Below are 17473 nucleotides of genomic sequence, written 5' to 3'. Positions count from 1 at the left end.
CAATTCAAGGTACTGGTTGTCACCTTTAAAGCCCTTCATGGCTTGGGACCAGGTTATCTGAGGGACTGTCTCTTGCCAGTTACATCTATCTGACCCATCAGAATGGGGAGGCAGGGAATGCTGCGGGTCCCATCTCGGAGGGAGATACACCTGGTGGAACCCAGAAGAAGGGCCTTCTCCGTGGTGGCTCCCTGTGTCTGGAACATCATTCCCCCAGAGATTAGAATGGCCCCCACTTTAATTCTCTTCTGGAAGGCACTGAAGACCTGGTTCTGCCTGGGGAACCTAGAGCGGGATGGAGCCCATTAAATGGCTCGTGTGATCTGTCGCTGGGGTGGGAGGTGGGGGGTGATTTTACATATATTAATTTATTTGATTCTACTTCTACTAGTTTTACTGTTTTAAATGTGGTTTATACCTTGTAAGCTACCTTGAGTCGCCATGGGAGAATAGGCGGCAATATAAATTCAATAAATAAATAAATAAAATAAATTAATGAAAACCACCAGGTATCTCTAGAGTCTTCTCTCGGGACATATAACTTTTGTAAACTGAGCCATGGTGGCGCCAGTGGTTAGAATGCAGTATTACAGTCTAATTCAGCTCACTGCCAGGAGTTCGATCAGCTCAAGGTTGACTCAGCCTTCCATCCTTCCAAGGTTGGTAAAATGAAGAGCCAGATTGTTTGGGACAATAGGCTGACTCTGTAAACACTTAGAGAGGGCTGTAAAGCACTGTGAAGCGGTATATAAGTCTAAGTGCTACTGCCATAGAAAAGGAAACAAGAAAATTACCTGTGATGAATCCAGCACAAATGTATAGTTGAAAAATGCTGGTGCAGAATGCTGCTGAAACCATTCCTACGCCACATAGTAGTCCTCCAAATATGACCACTGGCCGGCTACCAAAACGATTCACCAAAATACTGCTAAGGGGACCTTAAAACATGAAGGAGGGAGGAGGGAATGAATCATTTTTATAAATATGTCTCTAATGTGACATACTTTAAACATTGATAGGTTAGACTTAAATTCATGAATCAGAATAAGGATTAATTAAGGTGTAGGAATGTCTCCCAGCTGAGTAGAAGAAAGATGCTTGTACAAAGTCTGTCAAAAAATGTCATTTTTTGAAACAATTGTTTATATAGCTGGCTAATCCAACCACTAGCCATAGCATTTGAAAAGAGAAGATAACATCTGACATAGGGGCATCTGGAAAGAAATTGGAAGGGAGAGCAGAGGTAAACAGGAAAACAAAGCTTGCTTAACAGTAAGTATCATTATCGTATGATGCATTGTATGCAGTAACACAGTAAGATCAGAGAAGATTGTGTCATCTGATGGTGGCTAATATCAAGAGAGGAGGAAAGAGAAGGAGAGAGGGAGAGACGAGAGTGGAGAGAGGGAGGAAGGGAGAGAGGGAGCAAGAGAGAGAGAGACAGAGAGAGAGGGAGAGGGAGGGAGGGAGGGAGGGAAAGGGAGACAGGGAACTTAATTTGAGAAATACTTGTTTTCCTTAAATGCAGAAAGACCATAATCACACAGTATTTTTCATAGATTCATGACACTTAGTTTTTCTATTTCAAATGTGTTGAGGTAATTCCCCGTTAGGAGAATGAGTGCATACAGGGAGACGTATTTGAGAGAAGTGTTTGAATAATACACACACAGCACACAGATACACTGTACAGTAAATGTAGGTTTTTACTTCCAGAAAGGTTTAAGCAAAGTTCAAAACAAGCAGTCCAAAGTCATTCACAGGTAAAATCAGTCAGTTTTCAGTCCAGGGATAATCCAATTAGAAAGTCCAGTGTCAAAAACAGTTCAGTATTAGACTTACATCAAATCCATGAATATCAGTCAATTAGGAAGAAACGGCAAAACTCTCCAACAGAAGGAAACAGAGACTCAATGAGACCTCTTCTGAGACTAAGACAACCCAGGTTTCTGGCTCCATCTTATGGCCATTTGAGAAACCACACCCAATTATACCTCCAGGACTCTCTTAAAGATACAGTATTAAAATGTCTATCCTGGTTTATATATTTCCAACCCAAATACCTGTTAGGTGACTTACATTCCTAACATTCTCCCCTTTTGGGTAAGACAATATATACAACCTTACATTCTAATTCCATAATCCTCACAGCTAGCCTTATGCTTTATAGAGCCTTGGGCCTTTGTAAAATGATCTGCTATATTGTTTTCTGACATACAGTATTCCAGCTTAATCATCTTACTTTGCACACATTGTCTCACATTTAAATATCTTAAATCTCTGTGTTTCGTTCTTGTTTTAACAGCAATATTTGAAGCCATCTGTATTGCTGATTGGTTATCTTCGTAAACAACAATAGAATCCGTTACATTAATTCCCATATCAATTAATAGTTGCTTATACAAAACTAAATCTGTACATAATAAAGACAAACATGGGAATTCAGCCTCCATTGTTGACAAACTTAGATGTTTCTGTCTAATAGACCTCCCTCCACTCAATGCTTTTCCCAATAATGCAACAGTACTCGATGTAGATTTTCGTGTATTTATGTCTGTAGCAAAACTTGCATCAGCATATGCAGTTAAACTCAGTTCATCTTTAGGCTCCAAATACAATGCATAATGCATTGTTTGTTTCAGATATTTTAACACACGTTTAGCAGTTTGCCAGTGCCTTTCAGTTGGCTCAGCGTTAAATCTAGCTAATTGATTAACACTGTATGTGATATCTGGCCTTGACCAATTATTGAGATAAGATAAACTACCAATCAAAGACTGATAAATGTTCTTATCAAAAATTAGGACTTTGAACATCACTATAGCTAAACTCCTGGCTCATTGGTGCTTTAGCTGGCTTACAAAGTTCCATTTTAAAACTTTTTAGTAATTGGTTAATTTTATCTGCTTGTGAGATTTTGTAACCTCCCCTAGTTCTATCTATCTTTAAACCAAGATATTGTTTGATTTCTCCTAACTGTTTTATCTTAAATTTCTGTTCTAACAGTAAAATTATTTTAGTAGCTTCTTGTTCAGTTTTGGTGCCAGCTGCAAAACCTATCTTAGTTATTTCTTTAACTATACATTGGTTCCACTCATATCCTGATTGCTTCAAACCATAAAGACTCTTTTTCAATCTCCAACAATCAGTTGTATTATTATTTTTGAGACCTAAAGGTTTCTTTAAATATATAGTGTGTTGCAACGGTGCATGTAGATATGCCGTCTCTACATCCAAATGATTTATAATGTATTCCTCCTTAGCTGCCCACACTAATGCTGCCCTTAATGTAGTAGCCTTCAGACTAGGTGCAAACACCTCATCATAGTCATTTGCTGTCTGATTAAACCCTTGTGCTACTAATCTGGCTTTATGGGTAACAGTCCCATCTATACCTGTCTTAAGTTTATATATCCATTTACATCCTATGGCATGTTTACCTGGTGGTAACTTAACGTTTTCGTATACCTCCAGTTTTTTTAAAGATTCTAGTTCCTTATCCATTGCTTTCTGCCAAGCAGCCTGATCCTTAGCAGGATACAGTTTTAGTTCACTATAGTTACTTGGAACTGTATTCACTTGGCATACAACACTAGCCTGATATCTATCAGGTGGTCGTGTTACACGGGTTGAATGTCTTGGTAATACAGGGCTAACTGGTGGACTTTCCTGTGCCACCTGCTCCTGTTCTCCTTTTTCTTCCTGTGCTTGTTCTCCTACTTCCTCCTGTTCTTCCTCTTTCATGGCTATTTGTGGTTTACTTATTTTATCTTTAGGGACTATTTGGGTGTCAATAATATCATTGCTGGATTCCTGTTCCAGCTTATCCCACCCAATGTGCTCAAGAAATTTTGCATTAGCACTACAATAAACATGAGCTGTGCCTTGATCCCAGAATCTAAATGATCTATGGTTGGCCTCATAACCCACAAAAAATAACTTCTTAGCTCTATGTTGCCCTTTCAGTCTTACTTGTGAGGGAATATGCACCCAGGCTGGAGCTCCAAATGTGTGTAGGTAACTTAAATTTGGTTTTCTGCCATGCCAATGAGTGAATGGCAATTCTCCAGTTGTTGTATTAACTACATTGTTTAAAACATGGTTACTACACATTATGGCTTCACCACACAGTGTTTCAGGTAAACCTGAATCAGATAACATAGTGCGAGCCATGGCTTGTAATGTTTGCCCTCTTTGTTCTACAAACGAGTTATGTTGTGGTCTGTAAGGTGCAGAATGTTTATGCTGAACACCAGCCAATTTCAGCATAGTTTGGAATCTTCTGTTAACAAACTCAGTCCCATTATCAGTAACTTTTCATTTTTCTCTCAGCAAACCTTAGCTAGTTAAAGAAATGTTGGAATGTTTCTGTTTTGTTTTTCATAAGATAGCAGAAACCATATCGTGAGTAATGGTCCATAATACTCAAAATATAACAGACACCCCCTAAACTAGGTTTCTTAGGACCAATTATGTCAGCAAACACAACCTCTAAAGGTTCTTTGGTCTTAAACCCATTTAGTCTGTTTGCTGGAATAACCTTACTTTTCTCTTGGCTACAAGCATTACAGTTTAAATACTTGCTAGAGGGTTTCAATTTTACTCCCTCTGCCAATTCAACAGTTTGTTTGAGCATTTTGAAATTAATGTGTCCCAGATGTCTATGCAGTAAATGTATACATTCATCATGTGGCTTAACATTGTTATAAACTGAGTTAGCCATCTGCAACTGGTCATCATGTATTACATATAAATTATTCTCTAAATTAGCAGTAACACTTTTACCCTCTTTCTCTATTATACAGTTATCTCCCCTAAAGGTTACTACCTAACCAAGATTAACTAAAGCCCTTAAATAAATTAAATTAATATTAAATAATAAATAAATAATAAATTAAAATAAATGATAATAAAATGATAATAAATTAAATTTCAGTTTAGGTACATATAACATAGTTAAATGTTCATTTATACAAGAACAATATGCAGTACCTTGACCTGATGCTTTAATCTTCCATCCATTTGCCAATGATACATGTTGTTTACTCGTGGACATCTTTATAAACCTTTTTCTATCTTTAGTAATGCACTGCGATGCTCCACTATCAGCATCCCACAAATCATGGTTTAGAGTTGAATTGCTAGACATAGCTAAACTAACATTCTTCTTGCCCGTCTGGTGATTACAAGTATTCTGTTGTTTTCCCTTCTTACAGAATTTAGCTATATGTCCCCTGGCCCCACAAGAAAAACATTTCCTAACCATATAGGCAGTTGAAGACAAATCCTCTTCTTGTGGTTGTTTCTTTCTCAGTTGATCTCTATCCAGCCATCATCCTGTCTCTTCTAACAATCTTCCAGTTATGTCAGTCAATGTCAGTTTATCTCTGGGCAGGACTTCCAGTGAAGATATGTAATCATCATAACTTTCATCCAATGAGGAAAGAATGATGTAAACTTGATGCAGCTCTGAAAATATCAGTTCCTTTTCATGTAGCTCTTGAAAAGTTATTTTCATGAAGTTCAAATGAGCTAATATATCTCCACCTTTCAGAAGACGTGCTCTAAACAGTTTACGTGTAAGATGTATGTGTGCACCTACACTGTCACGAACATAAATCTTCTTCAAATTCTTCCAACACGTAGCAGCAGACTCTTCTCCACAAATATGGACTAGCTGCTGGTCACTCAGTGTTAGTCCAATTATACAAAGAGCTCGTTCATTGTTCTGTTTAAAGTCAGCAAGCTTCTTGGCATCATCCTCATTAGCTGAATCCCAAGCATTTACATCCGGTGGATTCTGAACTACATTCCATAAACCTTCTTTACGCAGAAGTAGACTGCACTTCATAGACCAGGAAACATAGTTTGTTCCATCCAACCAGGTTATCAGTGATAGCCTTGTTGAAGTGACTTGTGCCATCTTTACCAGGATAGTAACCCACAATTAAACAGTAAACAGCTGTATGTATACAGTACTGTGTATTCACACTAACTCTCAGTTATCTGAGCCTGGTATGGCCTGGGCCCATAACCAGTGTTGAGGTAATTCCCCGTTAGGAGAATGAGCGCATACAGGGAGACATATTTGAGAGAAGTGTTTGAATAATTCACACACAGCACACAGATACACTGTACAGTAAATGTAGGTTTTTACTCCAGAAAGGTTTAAACAAAGTTCAAAACAAGCAGTCCAAAGTCATTCACAGGTAAAATCAGTCAGTTTTCAGTCCAGGGATAATCCAATTAGAAAGTCCAGTGTCAAAAACAGTTCAGTATTAGACTTACATCAAATCCATGAATATCAGTCAATTAGGAAGAAATGGCAAAACTCTCCAACAGAAGGAAACAGAGACTCACTGAGACATGAAATGCAAGACACCATTTGAATTTCATTCAAAGCTCAAATGTGATTTGGAAATCTGCAGTGATAATATATAATAGCAAAACCTAATAAATGTTAGGAAGATGATATTATGAGTATTTAATATTCACTTACCTTTAGTGGATGTATTTTTATATAGAAACAACATAGACAAAATCTGAAAGTTCTGGCTTTGTGACTTCATTGAGCTTATTCATGCTCTTCTAACCGTATAAAAACAATTAGTTTATGAGGATGTAGCCTCAAGATGCAGATTTTTTTTTCTCAGTCCACCCTAGAAATAACTTAGTGTTTTCTGTAGCGGTTCCTGTAACTGTTCCTCTTTTCCACTAATGCTTTCCTGTTTTCCCAACATACTTCTGGAAGAGCATTAAATTATCTGGATTCTTTTCGATGAGGATTCAGATCTGGATATGCAATGAAAATAGTATTGGTCATACTTCTGGGTGACCTCTAGCCATGGGCAAGATGCGGGTAAATGACCCTACTTCATCTCTTTGGTACTATTCACTATGATATCCTTCTGGATCAGCACAGAGGGCTAGCAGTGGAAGGCAAGCTTTCGTTCACTTCCATCCTTCAGGATTGTTTTCTGACAGTAATGGTTGGGAAGGAGAGGATCTATCCTCATTTACAGGTTTTGGTGCTTTCTCATGAAATTATGATTCATGGCTATGTTTATTAGAAAGAAAATAAATAATAGGAAAAAATAATTTTGTAGCTATAGTTACATTTGCTACAAAACTAAGGCAATTTTGTGATTATATTTGCTTCAAAGGAAATTGGAAAATATTTTCTGTTTCTCTTTATTCTTTCTTTTTGCACTTTTTGTCTTATTTTCTCTTTTCCTTTCTTTTAGTTCTGCTAGGTTTTATTTTTTCAAAACCCTTAAGGCAAATATTAAATTTTATATTTAAAAAAATAAAATATCTGAAGGACCAGGTTATGGATAATTTCTCTCATCATGGAGAGAATTTATCTATGTGGTTGCTAATAGTTTGACACTGAATTGATTGCAGATAATAATCAGACCAACAAAAACCAGAACAGCCTACTGATTTGGATTCATCTACCCAAAGAACTGGAGGAGGGAGCATTCCTGAAGCCATGAGAAAAGCCCTTTATACAGACTTTTTATTTATAATATATAACTCTACATATAATATACCAACTGAAAGCATATATTTAAAATATCTGCTGATGATTTCAGGCTAAACTGGTTTGAGGGCACCATGCAATTCTTTATTTTTAATTGCTACTTTAAGATTTTTTTGGAGGGGTTCGGGGAGAATTAATGTCCTTACTCTTATGGCTCTGTGAAAGAGAATTGATACCCTCAGACTATATTTTGGATTGTCCTTCATTGTATAATCTCTGCTAAGTGTCCCCTTACTTTTTATGAAAGGCTTTAAAAGGTGTTTAAATGTCTGCTTCTTAATTAAGAAAGCAAGGTGAGAATGAAAGCAGAAGAAACAGCTGGCAAGGATCTTCTGGTATACTCATAAAGCTGCTCTTCACTTGTCTTGACCTTGCTGAGGAAGTGATGGTTGTGTTGATAGATTCCCATGAAACATTTCGGAGCTGAGGAAGTGGCCTCGGAGGTCCAGTCAACAGCTGCTGAAAGTTTTATCAATATGGCCTGCAGCTTTTAAAAAATGGGAAGAAGTGAAACCACCAGAGAACAATCATTATTAGTTGCTATGTGGAGTCAAACAAACAAATGCCTGGCTCCTTATAATAGGGAGCTTGGAATACTCTGCACTGACCCTTCTATCTATTAAGGGCAACTGTCTGCCTGACTTGATGACCCGAATGCAGGATTTTAATAGCAAATATCTCAGTGATCAAATTAGACCAATTATTTTGTTTGAGTCTCCAACCCAAGTGGGGGGAAACCAATTATTTATGCAACTTTGGCAATCTTTCAAATGCTGCCCATTATTTTCTACATATTTTATGCATCATCTCTCTGCAGACAAAAGAGTGTGTGGGGGGGAAACCCACAGAAAATAAAAACAGGCTTCTGATTTTTACGCTGCAATTAAATTATGAACCAGAAATTACCAAGATGAGACACAGGTCCAGGAAGAGACTTCACAATTTTCATTATGAAGTCTGCGTATACAACAAGGACTCAAATATACACCAATCGCATTTTAGACTGAAATGCCTTACATGATCCCAGCTCATGTGATTTGCGGTTGAATAAAACCAAAATTAATAATGGTGTTACAAAAAGTAAATTTTTGGGGAGAAGCAGATGGGTAGAACAACCAAAGCTTGACCATAGAGAGTAATGTGTATATATGTAAGAAGGTGGTGAAATAAGGATGCCAATTTTGACATTAGACAAGAACCAGAGATAAGAATGTTACCTGCCAATGTTACCTGCAAGACACACTTGACGTAACAACCTAATGTTCAATAAAAGGACAGTTTTTGTGATGATGAACTAAAGTTGTCAAAGAATGTAAAGGAAGATGGAATGGGTCAAAAATTCCTGATACATGTACACCACTATGTATACAGGGCGCTCTTGTTTTTCCCCAGTCCCTGTACATCACTTAATCAGAGCACAGTGAGGCAAGTGAATACAAATGTTTGAGTAATGCTTATGCAATTGTAAGCTTTTGTAGGTTTATAAAAACAAGGAATAGGGGATGCTATGGCTTCTATACATATCCCTGGATTCTAGAAGAACTTTGCAATTTATTGGAGAACAACCAGAGCTATGGGAGGTAGTCCATACCTCCATTCTCATTGTTCCTGCATAAGAACATAAACAGCACCCTGCTGGATAGTCCAGCAGTCTGTTCTCATAGTGCCCAACAAACTGCATAGGAAGTCCACTAATTTTCTAGTCACCCTGCATCAAGGCTAATAGCCATAGATCCCCAAGAATTGATCCAAATCTCTTTTGAAACCAGCAATCACATCTAATGGTGATGAATTCCAAAAATTATGCAAGATATAAACTCATGTATGTGTGTGTGTGTGTGTGTCTGTATACCACAGTCATGTCTCTTCTAATTGACTTCATTTCTAAACATGTTGCAAGAAGAGAGTGTTCCCACAACCTTGGAAGACGTGAATATATCTACCGTATTTGCCGGCGTATAAGGCGACTTTTGCCCGAAAAACATGCCTCCAAGTGGGGGGTCGTCTTATACGCCGGTATATCCACTGCCGGCTTTGGATGCTTGTTGGACGCAGCGAAGGCGCCTCTGGCTTCCTGGATCCCTGCGTCGCTTCCGCTTCATCCCGCTCGCCTCGCTCCGCCCGAGGCTGCAGCCTTACTGCTCTTCCCACGGCCCCTGGCACTCTGCCCTGCCGCTGCAGTCCCGGGGATTTCTGGAGGGCGTTTCCGGTGGTGGTGGGGGGTCGTCTTATACGCCGGGTCGTCTTATACGCCGGCAAATACGGTACATGGATGACAGCTAATTGCTGCCTTGAATTCTTAGATTATATGTAAGAAGGTCTATTGACAGGAATCCAGTTGAACTTCACCCATTATATTTCTATACCTTTGTCCCATGACATCATATAACAAGCCAAAGGGAATAATGCTTGGGGGTGGGGGGAATCAACAAAGATCCCAAAAGCAGGTAGATTCTACTTTGAAAATGATAAAATTGTGGCTCTAAAACCAAACAAAATTATTAAGAAAAATTCTTATTTTTATTATGGTGTGCAACTTCAACATGGCAGATAAAACATTAATGCTTGAAGGTTGTCTAGATTAGGAAACAGATGCCACCACCACATTAAAACTAAGCTTCTGAGAGAGGCTATATTAACAGTATTCTAGATGTCTGCTTGTGTTTTACCTTTCCTTCCTCTTATACTGCATTGAGTCAGGTAGGATCCAACCTGAGTCTTTTCCTGATATTATCTCCTTTCCCGGGGCTGAAAGGGTGTTTCTGCCCTTTTTGTTTCTGTAACCTGATGTTGCAGCACTTGTCAAAAAAGCCAACAGAGATTATACTACCTGAGACTTCTCAAGAAACAACAACTGAATGAAAAACTGCTGGTGACCTTCTACCACTGCACCATAGAGAATATCTTAACTTACTGCATCTCTGTATGTTTTGCCAATTTCACAGTGGCAGATAAGACAGTGCTCCAGAGGGTTAATGTCATTGCCCAGAAGATCATTGGTTGCCCTCTTCCCTCTTTGGAAGAGCTTTATAGCTCCCGCTGCCTTAAGAAAGTTCAAAACATTCTTAAAGATCCATCTCATCCTGGGCAGCCTTTTTTTGAACTATTACCATCTGGCAGACGGTACAGAATAATAAAAACAAGCACAAATAGGCTGAAAAACAGCTTCTATTCCAGGGCAGTAGCTCTTTTTAATTCTACTGTATAGTACAATATTAATGCAATATCAGGGGTTTTCAGTTCAATTGTATAGAACAGTGATGGCTAACCTTTTAGTCGTTGCATGCCGAAAGTACGCACATGCACACGTGTGCCTGCACCCAAAATGCAATGTGACCTGTCCCCCTGTGCATGCGTGTGCAGCCCCCCATGCCCCCCCACCCCCTGTGCACGTCTCCCGCCTGTGCCCCATCCCTTGCGCATGCATGGCAGATACCCAAAAATCAGCTGGCTGGTGGGAGGCGCGCATGTGCAGTGGAACTGAGCTGGGGCAATGACTCGTGTGCTGGCAGAGATGGCTCTGCATGCCACTTCTGGCATGTGTGCCATAGGTTTGCCATCACGGGTATAGAGTGTAAATGATGTGTGTTTGTGTTTGACTATTTTTATAGTTATAATGTACACTGAAGATGGAATTTAATTTTGTTGTATGAGGTGCAATGACAATAAAGTAAAGTAAGGTAAACAGCCTCTGATTAGGCCCATCAAGGTTATCTCTATGGCTCTCTGCAGTTAATGTCAATAAAGATGGCAACACTTGCTTTGTAGGGAGTTTTCCCAAACATGAATGTGCTTATTATCAGAATAAGCTTCAAGCTGTAGGTGAAAGATCATAGTAGAACGTTACTACTACAGAACATTCTTCTCTTCTTGAATTCTCAGGTATCACTTGGCTAGAATGCAGAGGACTAAGCAAGTAGAAGCATGCATTTCATATGAGAATATTGCTTAAGCAATTCTAATTAATAAAATGCTTGAAGATTCTCTGTGTTCTGGGTTCCCTTGAGTATTTTTATGCTGCATAAGCTCCTGAAGTTCAAATCTGTAACAATGGATAAGTGTAATGTGCATTTATAGCCAAATGCTCTTAGAATAATATTGCGTATGTCCACCAAGGGAGATTACAGATTGGATAAATGAATGCCTTGGATAAATGAATGAAGCATCCTTCATAGGCAGCATCCTATGCTCATTTTGCCTGGGCTCATACATCATGACAAGCCATTGCTTGTTTTAATAATATTATAATGAATAAGCCACAAATGGCTGAATTCAGACATCATGCTAAGTCAAAGTACACAGATGATTAATTGAAGAACAATTTTTCCATTTGGGGCTTCAGGTATTTCCTAGGTAGGTTTTTAATCTCAGGAATTCATAGTTTTGTAAATTCATTGTTTGAAAATATGTTATTATTAGCTGCCCAGATTTTGTGGAAGCTGGTTGCATACAAATCTTTTAAATCAATACTCTCAATGCCACTACACCTGAACATTTGCATTTCATTTTCGTATTATTCAATCGAGCCAGTATGCTCGGACAATGGATCACAGAAGTTATGAGATGAGCCAAGAATCCATTCCTATGACAACAAAGACCACTTCCTGATGCATAAAACAATTTTCTCAGGTGCCATTTACAATATTGCCCTAAACATGACTTCTCTTCCATGCCATTCGTAGAGAAATAGGATTGACTCTGAGAATTTAGAATTTGCCAGAGCAGGAATTATAGCTATATTAGACAGCAACTGACACTTAGCACCAAGTCTGAGAGAGACACAAAACAAAGGGGAGTTTATCAGGTTATAGGAACAGTAGGAAAAAGAAAAGCCAGATTTTTAGAAATCATTGAAAACTCATACTGACAGTAAGCAATTAGCTGCTTAAAATGGCTTCCTTATCTGGCTTATTTAACTTTGCTGTGTTGACTCTCTGGATAACTTTTTCCAATTTGTACAGGGGCTTGAAACTTGGGTTACAGTTCCATCTGATCTTCAGGGATTGGAGGACTCATCTCATCGTATCATTTGAGCTGTATGTTCAAAAGAAAGTCCTTTTAATAAAGTTGTTCTTGATTTGGCACAGAGAAAACAGGAAGAACCTGTTCTGCTTTAAAAATGGAACATATAGCTTATTTCACTTCATTAATCTTGACTGATTTGGCATTATAGCTTCATAAAGTTGTCATACAATAAACTCATCTATTGTTAAAAAAAGTTTGACTAAAACATTTGTAAATGGCTGCAAACCAAGGACTAGCAATCTCTTAATTTAATGTATTTTTTTCTTGATGTACTGGTATATTTTGAATCTACTCTTGAATCTGAGAAATGAATCTGTTACAACATTAGGTATCCTTTGCTAATCCAATTTAAATATTACCCAAGCAATTATGCAAACAACATCACTCTTGCCTATCTTATAGACAAAGGTGAATGAGCACAAAGTTCCTACAAAGATATTTGATCTGTGAATAACTATAGTGTAGCTGGAATGCCTGAGAATAAAATGGTTACCAAAACTTAATAGAACACTAATGGTTAATTGCTAGTGAGCTCTATCTTGGAACCTCAGATTAGGCTAACAGTCTTGATGGCTCCCTGGCTTTTGGACTTGGATAGGCTTTGCTTCTTTGACGAAATTTTTATTATTTCATTTCTACCTATGACAGCCTTCTCAGATAAGCCAGGCAGGAAAGACGACAAGATGAGCCATATCTAATTTATTGTAAAGCTGCATTAACAGAATTTTGCAAGTTTGAAAGTTCAAATGTCCCACCTGCCACATTTAATTGCCGGACCCATTAGGCCGGACCTTCCTAAGTTTCGTTCTTTGACTGTTAAACCAATTGCAATTACAACCTCCTGCCTCTCTTGTCTGATTGTTTCCCAGACAGCATCTCCTCTCTCCTTTCCTCAAAGTTATCTGTGCATTCCATCACATCCTCTTTCGAATCATGCTTTCAACTTCACTCAAGGTTCTGCTTAAATTATAGCCTTCAAAATTGCATGACCCATTACTTCCTTTCTTCCCAATTCTTTACAAATGTCCTCACTTTACTGGTCAGTTTTAACCAGAATATTTTACGATTTCTTGATATGCCTAATTACAACATCTCCTTCAACTGAGAATAAGTATTTCAAATTCTACTTGGGATGAATGCCTACAGATTAAAACAGCTTCAAGAATATAGCTCTTCCGTTTCAAACACCAGAGCAAAAAACTTGAGCGGAGCTGATATTCTGTCCATGACAGAGTACCTCTGTAATGGAGGATCAGAAAGAAATTATGAAGAACAGAACATTTAAGGGGTCTACCAATCAAAACTATTATTGTCAGAATATCAAAGGCAGCCAAACATTAGCTAATATAAATCAGAGTAGAATCAAATTACTAAAAGCATGTTACTGATATACAGCATCTGGTCATCAAAATTATTTTTTCCCCAAATAATCTATCTGAAATAAATATTTTCATTACTTAAAGAAGTCTGTTATTGAAAAATTGTACCATAACTTTGCATATTCAATTATGGTACAATTTTTCAATAACAGACTTCAATAACTAACAAACAGAGCTTTACGCAGATGGAAATATGTTAATATTTTGCATAGTCATTCCTACAGAGATAGAAATTTATCAATAATGAGGCATCCCCGTCTGTCTTCATTTTGTGTAGAATTAAGATATTTTATGGTTTGATATTTGATGTTAAGAAAAGGCACATGATGGAAAACTGTTCAGGGAAGAGCAAACAAACTCACTGGTTATTTATAATGAAAAGTTTGATCTAAAATTTGCAAGTCATTGTCACAGGACTTTTTGTTTTTTTTATTTCTTATATGAATGTTTAATATTTCAAATTTATGTAGTATGTTTGAACATTGCATGTAGTATGTTTGAACAGCTCACCTTACAAAAGCATGATTCTGGGCAATGTACGACAATTAAAAAGAAAAATCAATACATTTATAAAAGCAATCATCTTTTACAAAAAGTGTAGTCCCCTCTGAAGGAGATGGGCAGTTTAGAAATAGGAAATACCGTATAATAAATAAAGCCTATAAAAGCATATGAGCAAAGGAGGAGGATGCGAACTGTCATAAGAAAGACTTGTAATTGCAAGATCTCCCCAGCCCCCACACCCAAACCATTCAAAGATGCAGGTTGTCCTTTATTTAGTATGATAGCTGGCACCAGAATTTCTGTTGCTAGGCAAGATATTTGTTAAATGATTCACACCTGACACTTTTGTTATAGTTGTTAAGTAAATCACTAAAGTTGTTAAGTGAATAATGTGGTCATTAAGCAAACCCAGTTTCTCTCATTGATTCTGCTTATCAAAAGGAGACCCAGAAGGTTGCAACAGGCAATCACATGACTCCAGGACACTTGCAGTCATTGTGCATACATGCCAGTTGCCAAGTGCTCAAATTTTAATCAAGTGACAGTGGGGATTCTGTAATGGTCGTAAGTGTGAGGACCAATTGTAGGCCACATTTTACAGTTCCGTTGTAACTTTGATCGGTTGCTAAATGAATGGTTGTTAAGTTGAGGGGTACCTGTAGTCATAGAAGTGGACATGCCTTTTCCATGATGTCCTCTACAGCAGGGGTCCCCAACCTGTGGGCCGTGGCCCACTACCAGGCCACAGTCTATTCACAACTGGGCCGTGTGAGTGGCTGGTTAGTGTGCGCCCGCACAGCCCCACTTGTGCAAAGATCTCTGGGGCTCGCGGCTCCACTCACATGAACGTCGTGGGCACTCAGGGCCTCACTTGCACAAGCATTGTGGGTGCTCGAGCCCAGTGGTGGGATTCAAATTTTTTTTAGTAACAGTTCTGTGGGCGTGGCTTGGTGGGTGTGGCAGGGGAAGGATACTGTATAATCTCCAGTCAGAGGTGGTACTTGCCGGTTCTCTGAACTACTCAAAATTTCTGCTACTGGTTCTCCAGAACTGGTCAGAACCTGCTGAATACCATCTCTGTTGCAACCCCACTTTTGCAAATAATGTGTGCACCCCCCCCACCTCCTCTGGTCCGCCAACCTGGAAAGGTTGGGAAACTCTGCGTTAGAGGTATTTCTAGACATTTATGAGGTTTGGAAAACCAAAAAGCATGTTACCTACTTTTGCTATTTACATAAACGATGTTTTATTGATAGTCCAAGTACTCAAAGCACATCAGCTGGATCCAAAGTGCTAATAACAGGAGGCATATTAGTAAGGTTGTACTCAATTTTGTCTCTTTGGGTTTTCCTTTTTTTCTTGTTGACACTCCTTCCAGCATTTCTGGTTTAATGCTAATGTAGCCTGACAGCAATACAGCCATAGAGGCAATGGTCAAGAATGCTATGGGACCTGAATGCATAACATACCTCAGGAAGTCTAGGACTGCAGCTAGAAGTGATTATGTGCAGCAAATCACCAACAGTAATATAAACCAGCCCCCTAAGTTCTGCTATATTAAAACTAATCATTGGGAAGCAATGAAAGAAGAATGCCAAGAGTATACACACCCAACAATGTTATCTGAGAGCATTAAGGCCTTTCCAGCTGCCCAGTTAAAGAAACAGGCAGACCTGTTGAATGGCAGCAATATAGGGAGACGCCAGAGGCAGATGTATAAGATGTATTGTATAAGAAAAGGCACTCCTTTAATTGATCAAGAAACCCTAAATGTACAGACAATATAATATAGGAGCCCTCGTGATGCAGAGGTTAGAATGCAGGCTAACATCTGCCCTCTGTCTAGAGTTCTATCCTGATGGATTCAAGGTTGGTTCAGCTTTCCATCCTTCCAAGGTTGGTAAAAATGAGGACCCAGATTGTTGGGGGTCAATATGCTGACATTATAAACTTCTCAGAGAGCACTATAGAACATCCTTGGTCAGTATATAAGTCTGAGTGCTATTGGTATATAAAGTGACTGCCAATACAGTATTGGATGATGGACCCCACAGGTCAGATGGCATTCAACATGATATTGAGGGAGGAGGGGAACTGAAATCTTTCAAAATGCCAACAGTATTTATGATGCAGCTAGACTAAAACCTTTGGCACTTCTAGGTGCTGATGTTGCCAAACAGGAAAATAAATCTAATAATAAATAAAATAATAATAATTATTTATAATAATTATTTATTAAAAATAATAAATAAAGTGCGTGCATAAGCGCACCAATCGTGCCTACTGTCCCTGTCCTATTGTTTCTTTTTATTTTTCTTATACGTATCCATCTCATGTATTCAAAACTATGTTTATACTTATACCTGTTATCTTTTGTAAGCGATTGACAAATCAAATAAATAAATAAATAAAAATAAAATAAAAAATAAAAAATAAAAAATAAAAAAATCTGAAGTTGCAAAGATAGAATTACAGTGGAAACATAGAATGTAAGAAGCATGAACAGGAGAAAACTCAATATAGTGAAAAATGAACTCATTCTTCTACATATTAGGTATCAATGAATTGAAGTGGACTGGAATTGGGCAGTTTCTGTCAAAAGATTATACTCAGGACACAAAAAGGTGTGCCATTGCTTTCAATACAGCAAAGACAATCGGTACAATGCAGTCAATGAATAATTTTAAAAGTGTTTGGCACACATTTAACTTCTTAAAAACCCATGGCCTCCCAGAAATCTGCACTCGTTTTGGGTGCATACTCTGCCTATTTTTCATATGGGACCCTCACTATGCTGTTCAAAGCATGGTGTCCTTCAGGCCAACAGGCACTGCCAACACTCAGACTTCACGTCTAAAAACACAATTGCTATAAATTTCCACTTTCTACTTTCCCCCAGTATCTCTGTAAGGAAGAGCAACCTTAGACAGGGTCCTCATGTATATAATAGGAGCATACTTAGAAAGAGTATGAAGATCTGAATTAGTTGTTCCTTGACCCTTTGTTACAATACAAATATTGC

The 17473-nt window shown here is 38.2% G+C and overlaps 1 protein-coding gene across 1 annotated transcript in view; it reads right to left on the bottom strand.

Moving 5' to 3' along the window:
• The window catches only part of LOC113417990 (monocarboxylate transporter 2-like), a 32564-nt gene that overhangs the window by 5931 nt on the left and 9160 nt on the right, over positions 1 to 17473 (bottom strand). The window contains exon 3 of the mRNA XM_087954582.1: positions 795 to 938. Within this exon, the coding sequence (XP_087810708.1) occupies positions 795 to 938 (144 nt within the window). The remainder of the gene's footprint in view (positions 1 to 794; positions 939 to 17473) is intronic.

Source organism: Notechis scutatus, chromosome 2 (assembly GCF_049901735.1).
Source record: "Notechis scutatus isolate UNSWTSFEM ecotype Mainland chromosome 2, rNotScu1.2, whole genome shotgun sequence".
Taxonomy (NCBI): domain Eukaryota; kingdom Metazoa; phylum Chordata; class Lepidosauria; order Squamata; family Elapidae; genus Notechis; species Notechis scutatus.
The sequence above is the reverse complement of the archived record's forward strand: the minus strand, read 5'-3'. Positions and strand labels throughout refer to the sequence as shown.